Below are 12499 nucleotides of genomic sequence, written 5' to 3'. Positions count from 1 at the left end.
AAGTGAGTAATTGTTATCTGCGTATTGTATGAATGGGAGAAGGGTGTTGCTTGAAGTAAGACATCTTACTGCTGAGTGTTGGTGTCATGTGTAAGACAGGGAAAATGTGCACCAGGCTTTAAATGAAGAATGGGTGTGCAATGGCATATACTGACCTATCACCGATTGGTCCTGCGATTGGGAAAAGCCAGAACCTTACTTCTCGGATGAGGTCTTGAAGATTCCCGATGGTCCATATCCAATTGGGTAACATATTCCAAGCTTTCAAGTCTATACTCAGAAGTTTATATATAAATGCCAATGCATACATAAAAACTTCATATGACGAACAATTCTATAAGTATCACTAAAATAATTGCCACTGATTAAATAATTCCTGAAAACCCAGTAGATTTTCTTACACTTTATTTGCAGGATCATTACGGTCTTTTGGTAAATGCTCCACTGATGCACAGGACTACTTCATTCAGTAAACTGTCCAATGACATGGAGGCAACATCAGTCTGCTCACAAGAGTACTTCACACCATACTAGCACCCTGGGCTTACTCTTTGAAGATAAAGTATATGATACCTGCTTGCCTCATGCCAATGCAATAGTTCCTTCCTAGTGGCTCTCAAGCACCATTACACATAAGGCACTACTGAATAGTGTTCCTGTTAAATTCTGGCATGTGGCTTAATTGAAAGACACAAACTGCGTTGACGGATTGTTTGCAAACTTAACAGGGGGTGCTGCTACTTAATATTGTGTCAAGAACTAGCGCAGGCCTCTTGAGAAGTAAGTTAAGGGTAATTCAACATCTCAGCTGATTATGGGGGCTAACAGATGACATCCAGGCTGGCATATTCTGTATACATTGCAATTGCTTTCCCTTTGATGCAAAAATATCTCAGACGTTATAACATTGAATATATAGGATTGATGTTTTTGTAGCCATCGGCTACGTAATAGAGAAGCCGCATAGCTCAGGTACTCAGAGCATCACCCATTATACGGTTGCGATACCACATATTATATTCCACATTAAAACAAATACTTTCACGGCAAATTGTGCCGCTTTTTGTAATGTGTTACTAGCTTTAGGAGGGCTGGCCTACAGTCTGCTTCTGTTTCAGGGAGCATTAGTAATAAATATGTTTAATGTGCATTTTGCAAGATACATTGTCGGTACAATATTTGCAAGATGTCTAATATTTTGTAATTATTTGTTTACCTTTTATAATTGCTTAATGCCTTATGAGCCCAAACACCATAAGGATAGGATTACAGAATTGCACCAAACCTTTTAACGGTATTTATTACATTTTGTTCTTAATTTTAATATTAACTGTTATTATTAGTGAATTACACCACTAAAATAATTCCATTAACAGAAGGTAATAGTACCTTAGAAGCACAGGTGATATTCTTCCTTTTTCAAACCTCCCACGATTACTGATTAATTTTCTTTGGTCACTTCCCTTCGAACTGTTGCTTTGAATAATACCAGACAAGATTGTGCTATCGCGGTGCAACCGCCTCAATTGAGAATTGTAGTGCATTTGTTAAAAATGTATTAAACACAAAAAGAGTATACCTTTTCCTTGTTAAATGTGACGGTACATTCTCAATTTAGTGTGGTAAAAATAAAGAAAATTGTAATCACCTTTCAATAATGAAAATTTAACAAACATGTTTTTTTTCATTCCTGGCTGTTCCTTGCAGCTATGTCCACGTTACAGAACTTCACCCAGGTACTGGAAGATACCTTCAAAAATGTTTTTGAGAAATACATGAATGACTGGCGAAGCAACACAACGAAAAAAAACAGAGGTATTGAGGACACACTCAAAACTGAAAACTTTGATTATGTAATCTTGTACCTGATGGTGATGATTGGAATGTTTGCCTTTATCATTGTGGCCATACTCGTGAGCACGGTGAAATCCAAACGGCAGGAACACTCTGAGGACCCCTACCACACCTACATCAAGGAAGAGTGGACAGAAAACAAGAACCTAGACCTCAAGGGTGCAATTCATGAAAATTATGGAGCAAAGAAGTTTCCTGGACTAGCTGCAACCTAATGTCTACCAATGGACACCCACATGCTGGAGGTTTCAAGACGTACTCATTAATCAGCTCTTAAGAGTGAATTTAAAATGAATAATAACCAGCAGAGTAAGTCAACCTAGGGAAAAAGTAACCAGACAAAGGCTTCTCTGAATACACTGACCTGACAAATCTGTTTTGCTTGAATTCACCTTTTCTTTTCTTTCATAGCCTATTTTATGTTGATGAAAACAATCCAAGGAATGTCTATTTTGACGAAATTGATCCCTTTAATATTCCTATGTGGATGGGAAAGTCCTACATCCCACCTTAGAACTATTTGCTTCTGTCTCCTTTTCTATTCTCTTTCCATGGTCTTACTTTTCTCTTCTTTTTTCCCGTGTGATTCCTGCGCTATAATATCTCTTATTTTAAAAAGCTCTTAGTTTGTAATGTGTGTTTTTCTTCCCTACCCAACTAACCCCCATTTACCCTCAACGGGCTCCTTTAAACAATCCTCTTTACCTACCTCCACTGGCCTCTTCTATCCTCAACTCTGTCTGGTATGTTCTCCTGCGCCTCCTTCCTGCTTCTTTCAAAGTGGAAACACACTATTTCAACCTTGTTTTTCGTGTTTAATGTGTCCTATTCCCTTTTCAAGCCACAAAAATAAGTCTTTCAACTACTGATGTTTCATGAATTGTAGAAGCGGTTCCCTTTTTTTTTTAACTGTTTTTCACTCTAGACCCATGCTTCAATAACAAGTGTGGTGAACATGTCGGTAAAATGTATTAGATTTTTATGCAAAATATGTTTTGTGTTATAATTTTTATTCATGTTGGGCATTCATCAAACTGGATTTACGAGGACTGGTTTCTCTGAAAAAAGAAATGTGTCAAGAAAATATAATCCCAAACAATGCTATAATCACTCTAATAACCGTCTGATGTGACTTCTATGCATTTCCATGTGTAATTTGCAGTGGATCAGGAATAATTGGTTTCTATTGAATTTAGTTGCCATGTAGGGGTTTTAGTTTCTGAAGAATGTATTTATTGTCTGTAAAAAATAAAGGTTAAAGTGATGTTGTGGTTTGCTTTGGGAATAACTACACAAATTAAACGTTGATGAAATCCTCGCAAATGCACTAAAACACACTTACAATTGTAATTATGGATAGAAAATAAACCTGAAAACCACTGAAATTAACTAGTTATTGTTCTGTAAATTAACCATAATTTGTGCCTCCGTCATGCACTGCTTATAAACTCACATATGACATGACTCATGACATGTTAAATGGCATGGATGACATTACTAATGACATCATCCATGCTACTGCTGTCGACATTAGTTTTGATTTTTACTAATAATGTGAATGATGTATTCAAATATTTACATTATATTTAGGATGAGTAAAGTCTTTTTTCATAATACTTTGTTTTGGATCTACTGTTTTTGTGACAATATTTAAAAAAAAGTAATGAATACATTCTATTGGTTATGTTTGTTATTCTGCAACATAAAGGTGGGTCTTGGATTGAGTGAGAATAGTTGAATGTTTGTATAATGGTTTTATTGGTATATGTTGCACTGTGCGTGATTATATACTTAAACGGGGCATTCATCTAAGATGCTACTTTTTGTTTTTATGCGCATGTGCATGTTAATGTTATGTCTGTTTGTACGGCATATTATAACTTGTGAAGGTATCCGGGGACTTTGCGGTGTGTAGGCTGTCCCCTCCCAGGAAGAGATTGCTTCTTGAGGAACTTGAGAAAGAGACGAGAAGGCTCTAATGTGCTGTGGCAGGTCATTCCAGTTTTGGTGGGTATGTGAAAAAGCAAATATAGATTGTTACAGCGCATTCCTTTACAATGCGGTAGTTACAACAACCGCATTCTTGGAACGCAAAACCTTTACAACTCAAGTCAATTGAATCGACATGCTGTAGGGAGCGCGCTGGATTTAGGAATAGTATAATTGACTATTCCGGTTCCAGCCTGCGCAACAGTAGGGAAGGTGTTTGAATAGTAAATGATACTATTCCTTAGGTTAGAGAGCCCCCTACAGCAAGTGGATCCAATGACTTGCGTTGTAAAGGCATAGCGTTCTAATAACGTGGTCGTTGTAACAACCACATTGTAAAGGAACAGCGATGTAATGACTGTGTTGTAAACGCTATCTCCCTCAAATTACTAAGCCATCAGACAGCTATTATTTTTGTTTAAAGTCATTGGGGCCAACCATTAAAAAGATAAGCCAATGTATGTATACAGAAAATGGGAAAACAGTCAACCAGTGTTCTAGATCCAGGAATGGGACAAGAGTATAGGATGACTCGGAAGTACACCAGGGCAAAGAGCATTGAGGATTTGGAGGTGGAAAAATTTACCTTTGGATTTAGAAACATTTTCAAAACTCCATCTTTTCATCTCAAGGCTGCATCAAGCAAAATCTTAAGGAAGTGTAATAGCTAAGACATGGTGGTGAACAGCAATCAAGAACAGCATAGAGTTCAGGACAGGAACTGAAGCCTTCTTTAGCAAATATATGGCTTGAGGTTATTAGATATTCAGAAATATTTTGTTTGGTCTTATCACTTGCGCACACTTTATGCGGGTTATACAGCTTTTCATCAAGATAAGCAATGTTCACAGATCTGGTTCACATGCGTTCCAGAGATTAAAAGGCTTGACTCGTGCAAACTGCAATTAGGGTAACAAAATCATCCTGTCCATTAATTAAATTGGGACACAGCTTCATCCTGGTTAAGTTGTAGAGATATTTTACCCCACATTTGGGATTTGCAGACTTTTAATACTTCAAATTTGGTTCCATAATGTCTGGCTGTCTCTATACTCAGTATTTTTTTAGGTTGGATGCCTTGCCACTGTATTAGGCACAGCAATTTGGCCACATATTCCAATTTTGAGGCTCCCTCTTGTATCCTGGATTACAACTCAACGAACACTTCTGGCTTGTGGGATCCCAACAGCAACCAGACAAGGTACAAACATGATGACAAAAATCAGCCCGGGCTATGAATGGGGAAAAATCACTAGGATTTTGACATAGTTTTCAAACCGGTGCACTCTAGTAGACGAAGAGAGAAAAGAGCAATCTAGAGCCTTACTGGCCATTAAGCTCATTAAAAGAACAATCCAGAACTTTACTCGTCATTAAGTCGACTTAAAGAACAATCAGAGCCTTACTGGCCATTAAACCCATTAGTAATAACCTTGAAGATCTTTAGTGAAGTGGAACAAAAGTATCTAGTGGTGGACAAAATCTTGCCTCTGGTGTAAGGTGGCTTGTTAAAATGTTAACCAAGATAGCTCAAGTGATTACATTGTTACACATAATCAGACAATTCTGTTATTGAAAAACAAATGCCATTATATAATTGTTATATTGATTTCTGTAAGTCCTTCAACACTGTAGCTAGAAATTCACTACAGAGGAAGTTAGAAGTAATAAATATAGAGACAATACTGAGGACCAACAGGGAAGTGTAGCCGGGCTATCTACTAGCCCCTGCTCTTTCCAACCTATAAACTAGCTATTTATTTAAAGACTTGCTAGCAGTTACCAAAGATTGTATATGTATCGGGGGGCATAAGATCCTTTACATAGAAGACTCCTCTCTGCTGGCATGGACACATTTCGCGCTATTACAACTTTTGGCAAGTACAGAGGAATACAGTAAGGTGATCAAGTTGAAGATCAATGTAACAGAATCAAATATCATAGTCAAGGGCACATTTCCAAAAAAAGGTCAGCATAAAGTTCAAGTTATATACAAAAAAATCTGTAAGTGTTCTTAACATATGCATATCTGGGCTTATTGATCGATTATAATCTCTTTGTCATTCCATGTAGAGAACGTTTTAGTAAACTGCAACCAAGCTAGGCATTGTATAAGCAAGTTCTCTAGATGTTTAAAACACTGAAATCTTTCTGGATAAATTAATCTGTAGAAGAGCTCTGAAGGATATGGAATTATGGACCTCAGAAAGTACCTCTGAAAAAACAGGAACGTTCAAAACAAAGGTATGAAAAAAAACGAATCAATGCTTTTCAACGAACCCCCAAACGTAATGCTGCAGGCAGATCTAGCTTAGACCACTATAGAGGCAAGAGTACACCTAAATTTGATTTACCTTGTTATAAAAAAACACATCCCAGAAGAATATCTTGGTAGATAGAGGTTGGGCAAAATAAATGAATGGGATCTTCTGCTGTATGCTATTGGTTTAGAGATGATGGAGTTTCTGGAGAGACATCTAGGGCCAGATGTAGGTAAATCCCATTTACCGATTTTGAAATACCGAATCTTACCGATTCGGTATTTTAAAATCGGTAAATGGGATGTAGGTCCCAACATCTGGATTCGTTACCGAATCCTTAACAATTCTTTAATTACCGATTCGGTAAATACCGAATCGGTAATGCCCATTCTTTCCTATGGGCTTTGAAGCCCATAGGAATGATTAGGCATTACCGATTCGGTATTTACCGAATCGGTAATTAAAGAATTCACAAGGGTGCAGGGGGTGTCACTTTGACACCCTCTAGCACCCCCAAAACGCCCATGTGTGCAATGTGGCACACAGACATGCCCTAAGGGCACGTCTGTCTGTCACATGGCACATGTGTACATGCACAGATGTGCATGTACACAGGAATCGGTTTTTTACCATGGATTTGTATTCCATGGTAAAATACCGATTCTGTAAGCCATGTGCTGATGGAACATAGGCTACCTACATTGCATTTTCGGTAATTTTACCGATTCGTTATCATTACCGAATCGGTAAATATTACCGACTCAGTAAATTTACCGATTCGGTAATGATAACGAATCGGTAAAATTACCGAAAATGTGCCCCTACATCTCCATAGCCCTTTACCGATCGGAAACGGCCGAAAATCGGTATTTTTGGCCGATTCCGATCGGTAAAGGGCTACCTACATCGGGCCCTAAATCTTTACAGCAGCATATGGAGAGTCTCTGCCAATGCATGCTTTTTTTAAAGCATAAGGGAATTTGCAAATCCGTAAAAGTAAAAAAGCCAAAGTAACCATTGACAATTTAAAATCAATCCCATTGAAAGACATGTTTTCGTTTGAGAGTCAACCACAACCATATATCTTATCATTAAACACAATAGAAGAAAAACAGCTCTTCACAGCCAAAGGAAAAACAAAATAGACAATGAAACCACCAAAACAATGAGTAGTATTGACAGATAAGAAATGCACTTGTCTGCTGTTAGGCCTGGCATACTTCGTGTGGTATTCATCCTAACTTTATGCCTAAACTCGCCTGTTTTGCTGACTTCGTTTTTGCTGGGTTTAGGAGTTTGTGCACTTTACCACTGCTAACCAGCACTAAAGTGCTTGTGCTGTCTCCTTACAATTGGCATCTTTAATTTACTTCTAGGTACCTGGTAAAGTGGCACTACATGTGCCCAGAGCCTGTCTATTAAATTCTACCAGTGGACCTGCAGCACTGATTGTGCCACCTACTTAAGAAGCCCTAAAATCATGTCTCAAGACTGCCATTGCAGCCTGTGCGAGCAGTTTTACACTGCCATTTCGACGTGGTAAAATGAACCTTTTGCCAGGCCAAAACCTTCCTTTTTAATATATATGTCACACTTAGGGAAGGCCCTGGGCAGCTGAGAGAGCAGAGTGCAGTGTGTTTAAAAAGTTGTAGATGTACTTTTTAGTTGTATTAGTCCTGCTACTGAAAAACTCAAATTAATTTTTCACTACTGCAAGGCCTCCCCCTCCCATTGGATAATATTAGGGTTACTTCATTACATTTAATAGGTGACAGTTTCCAAATGGAAGCAGGTTACCAATTCATGTTTGGTGTATCTGGAATTGTAATAAAAAAACCTCTCTCATGGTGAAGTCGGATTTTAAATTACAATTTTGAAAATGCCACTTTTAGAAAGTTTTCCTGCCTTAACCATTTTGTCCCTGTAGCTTGCCTCTGGGTCACTGGGTGTAGCTGACAGTTGGGCCTAGTGGATTCATGCTAGACAGCCATACACAATATAGAGCTTTGGTGTGACTGGATGGGCCATCACTGGCAGGATGGGATGGCGGAGCAGGGCACAGCCCTATTTACACTTGGATAGGCTGTGTCCCGCCTCCACACAAAGGTCTGCATACCATGCCCCTGAAGTTAGTCTGGAGCCAGGGCAGAGAAGGCAGAAAGCTGGTGGATGTCAATGGGAACCCCCTAGCAGCTTCTCCCACTTCAAAGGAAGGCCCCGGTATAAATATTGGAACCCAGATACCAACCCTTCAGTACACTTTTGGACCTGTGGAAACCCTGCCAAGAAGAAGGAATGCTACGCTGCTCAAAGGACTGCTACACTGCTGGGTGGCTGCTCTGAAGAACTGATGCCCTGCTGTACTGACCTGCTGCCTGCTGTCCTCTTGTCTGAGTGAGAGGGTTTAGACTTGCAACTGCTGGATCCAGGGCCCCAAGGTGACTCCAAGGGATAGTTGGCTGGCCACCTGGCTTGAGCCTCAGGGACAGAAGGCTTCAACAGCTGTGAACCCAGGACCTAGACTCTGCCATATGTGTGCCCTACCCTGCCAAGTTGTGTGGCCCCAGTCCTAGATCCTTGGAAGTGGGCCTGAAGGTGCTCTGCCAGCACAACTATGGATCCAGCAGAACCTATGCATCTCCTCTGCTGCACTGCACAACGCCATCAGAACCAATGCATCGCCTCTGCTATGAGAGTTCTCTCGTGGCAAGGATTTTGCATCGACCTTGCAGCCTGCATCAGAACCATAGCCAGTACAAAGTTTTCCCAATTCAGACCCTTGCCATGCAAATCTCTCATCTACGGCAGTCTCGACGATAACGCAGGGTCTCGCATCACACCCCCGCAGAGCCTCAGAACAGATGCAGTGCCTCGACTGAGCAACGCATCCTTTGAGGCCGGACTTCGCATCCCAATCCCTCGTAGACAGGATCCTCTATTATCACTTTTCTCAGCTCTGCAGCTCCTCGTAACCAACGCATCACCTTGGCTGCATGAGTCATCCTTTGTGCTGAATCTCGCAACGCTGCGCAATCAGGAGTTATGGTACTCTTGTACAGCAGCCCTAACTGGGTCCCTGTAGCCGTCCAGCATTCCATCACAGTCGGCCTGAAATTATGACTTTTTCCTGATCAGGCACGACCAGATATCCACAGTTGGCCCTTTGTGATTTTTGGTGCAATTTTCACTGAAATCTTTAAACCTGCATATCTTTACTAATTGGATTTTTGTCGTTCTGGTCTTGATTTATTTGTTAAATATTACTTTATTTTTCTAAATCAGTGTGGGATTTTTCTTGAGTTTTCACTTCATTACTCTTTGATGTGCTGGGCAAATACTTAACATATTGCCTCTAAGTTAAGCATGACTGCTCTGTGCCAAGCTACAGGGAGGTTGAGCACAAGTTAATCTGGGGTTTCCTTGTGCTTCACCCTGACCAGGATTGTGGTTGTTGCTTGAGTAGGGTTTCACCCCTCCAACCGGTAACTAATTTTCTCACATACGCTGAAAACCAGAGAAACTTTTGAGCACTTTATTTTGATCTGTCCAAGGTATTATAAAAATTTTCGAAAAAGGCAGTCAAAGCATGTTAGGAGTGAAAGCGGTATACATGGGGCAAATGAAACAATGCTTTTCCTTAATGGAGACAAAAATCCAGAAATCACCGCAAGGATGGCGCCTTTCTCAATTATACTTGCGCAAAAAAATGGGAGTTACAGTAGAGGACTGTTAGATCTGGGGGTCTCTAGTTGGCAAAAGTAGGTACCAATGTCCAAATAGGAACACTTGCTTCTAGTCAGGGTAAGGGGGATGCACTCTTTAGAAAACCCCTGCTCACCTCCTTGGTAGCTTGGCACGAGCAGACAGGCTTATCAAAGGCAATGTGTAAAGTATTTGTACCAACACTCACAGTAACACAGTGAAAACACCACAAATGGACTTCACACCAGTTTAGAAAAATAAATGAATTTAATCTAAACTAAACAAGACCAAAACGACAAAAATCCAACATACACAGTTCAAGAATATGATTTCCAAAGAGTTCTAGGGTTTGCGTCAAAATAATCCACAGTTGCGTCACGTTTAGCGAAAAGTACCTTTAGATGCGATAAAAGTTCCAAATGGAAGCTGCAGCGATGAAAAACAAGCGATGCGTCACTCCTGAGACCCTGGGGAGGCGATGCGACAGCCCCGCTGGATGCAGCGGGCGTGTTGCGATGAATCCGGTCTGTATGGGGAGGGAGGCGATACCTTGTATGGATTCCGGTGCGCAGGTTCCGTAGGAAGCGTTTCAAAAAGGCACAATGTGACGATCTTCCGGAAGGCGATGATCTCAGGTGTGGTGGCGATGCGCAGCGCAGCATCGATCTTCTCCTCGATGCGATGGCTCTGTGATGATGTTCGCAGTGACGTGATGCGGTCCGCAAGCAAGCGGTGCGGCAATCTCACCCAGCGACGACAGGCTCTGCGACGATGTTCGCAGCGACAGTAATCTTACTGCACCGGAACGATGCATTCCGCAAGCGAAGGATGCGTCAGCTCTTGCAGCGGCAACAGGCGCTGCGACGATCTCGATCTTTGCGGCGGCAAAAATTTGTACAGGCTTAGATTAAGACACACATTGACATTATATTTATAAGCATTGGCATTGTCATATGGGCCCTGGTAATGGCATAAATTGGCATTGCATTTATTGGTATTATAGTTGTCGGGCCTGCACACATCTTGGTACTCATTGACATCATATTTACCCATTCCAACACTACTCCCTCTAATTGATTCTTCAACTACTTTATCCTCCTCATATGACACGCCAATAGTGGTATTAGAAAGTGTGTATGTGTGTGTAGTTTTTGTTAGTTTTTCCCTAGCTTAGGGCATACTAACTAATTTGAGGACTGCATTTTTACAGCAGGAAACCCCTAGTTGTGGGAAACCACATAACAGAAGTAAAATATTGAAAACTGGCATCATTGACATGAATAGTTTGGAGACCCTTATAGGGAGCCACAAAAAGATATTATGCAACCAGGGCTGATCCAGGGCACATACCTCCTTCTTTTTGCAGACAATGCAGTTATTGGATGGCAAATGCTAATGTCAAAATATCCATGTTATTTCTGGGAATAAAAGTACAACAGGAAGCACCAATCTTTGTACACAACCGCCCCATTGCAATCATCAAGTCCAATACGCACTGATGTTGCATCATCATAAGGTGGATAGCCCTCAGTTCTTCCTTGATAGCGTTTAGGCTGAGCTCAGTATTGTTGATAATTCGCATCAGTTCTCACCTGGTTATTTGTAACCAGTGGTTTTGGCTTGCACAAAAAAGAACGGTATTGATCCTGTGGTGTTTAACTTGAGTCTCTGTGAGCAGTCTAAATTCTTCTGGAATGTCCTTGCACTGAGCCAAGCCAAACAAATTAGCAGTTGTTCTCCTTTGAGCTTTATGCAACAAAGATGTTTTCTTCTGTAATGGATGTTTAGGCAATTCAGACAGATCTTCTCCAGGGATAACCAGGGTTGTGGTGTGTATGGTCATGAAGGGAACAGTGGCCAGCCATCCAGGGACAAGCTGGGTGTGGGAAAGGCCACTGCATAGCCAGTATATGTCCATCACCTTGGAGGTGCTCCATTGCAGGTCCAGAACATATAATATCATATTGCAGCCCTCATCATTACCCAAAGGTATGGTTCCTTTGCCTTTGAAACATAAAGCTACAATGTAAGTTTCCGTACAATTAGGGGTTGCTACTTCCCCTCCAAACATATGTGCACCTATTGATCTCGGTATCCCAGATTTCCTGGCACAGGGTGTCTATGCTAGTGTTGGAGCCCCTACCATGGGACTTATTTCCTCCCACGTGATTGAGATAAGCGGTCTTGCCCTGGAATTCCATGTCGGGGTCTATATGTCATTAAAGAAGGTGGCCCCAAAGATGTTAAGGGCCACCCTGAGACCACAGACGGGGGCGGGAGTGGACGTATTTGTGCACTGGTGGGGTGGTCTTGCTACCTCCAGGAACCTCTTCTCTATAAAGTCTTGAGGCCAAACAGTGTCCACCCCTCTGGTGCCCTTTCTGCGTATCTTATCTACCTCGAATTGGATGTTGCTAGGCTGGGTGAAGAGATACAGTGCAGTGGGGTAGGTCTCATACCTGCTAATGTTTACTAGTGCCCAATAGGGTTCTACTCTATGGGCTTTAATTTTCGCCCTGATTCTCCTTAGGTACAGATAGATGAGGCATTTTTCTCTTTCAGGGGCTATCTCCTGAGATAGGAAAAGTCTGTCTGCGCCTACCGCATGGTGTATTAATGAACATATATAATATGGCTTGTTTGCAGTTTGTGGGCCTATGGGTGACAAGTGTTGATACCATATGAGAGCACCC

At 41.2% G+C, this 12499-nt stretch overlaps 1 protein-coding gene across 10 annotated transcripts in view; it reads left to right on the top strand.

The window, feature by feature from the left end:
- The window catches only part of KCNE2 (potassium voltage-gated channel subfamily E regulatory subunit 2), a 178866-nt gene extending 175396 nt beyond the window's left edge, over nucleotides 1-3470 (top strand). For all 10 annotated transcript variants that reach the window (XM_078656924.1, XM_078656923.1, XM_078656917.1 and 7 more), the window contains one exon: nucleotides 1708-3470. In XM_078656924.1, coding sequence (XP_078513050.1) covers nucleotides 1710-2069 — 360 coding nt within the window. In that variant the 5' untranslated portion in view covers nucleotides 1708-1709 and the 3' untranslated portion in view covers nucleotides 2070-3470. The remainder of the gene's footprint in view (nucleotides 1-1707) is intronic.
- Nucleotides 3471-12499: the final 9029 nt, after the last annotated feature.

The sequence above is a fragment of the Lissotriton helveticus genome, chromosome 8 (genome assembly GCF_964261635.1).
Source record: "Lissotriton helveticus chromosome 8, aLisHel1.1, whole genome shotgun sequence".
Lineage (NCBI taxonomy): Eukaryota > Metazoa > Chordata > Amphibia > Caudata > Salamandridae > Lissotriton > Lissotriton helveticus.
The sequence above is the reverse complement of the archived record's forward strand: the minus strand, read 5'-3'. Positions and strand labels throughout refer to the sequence as shown.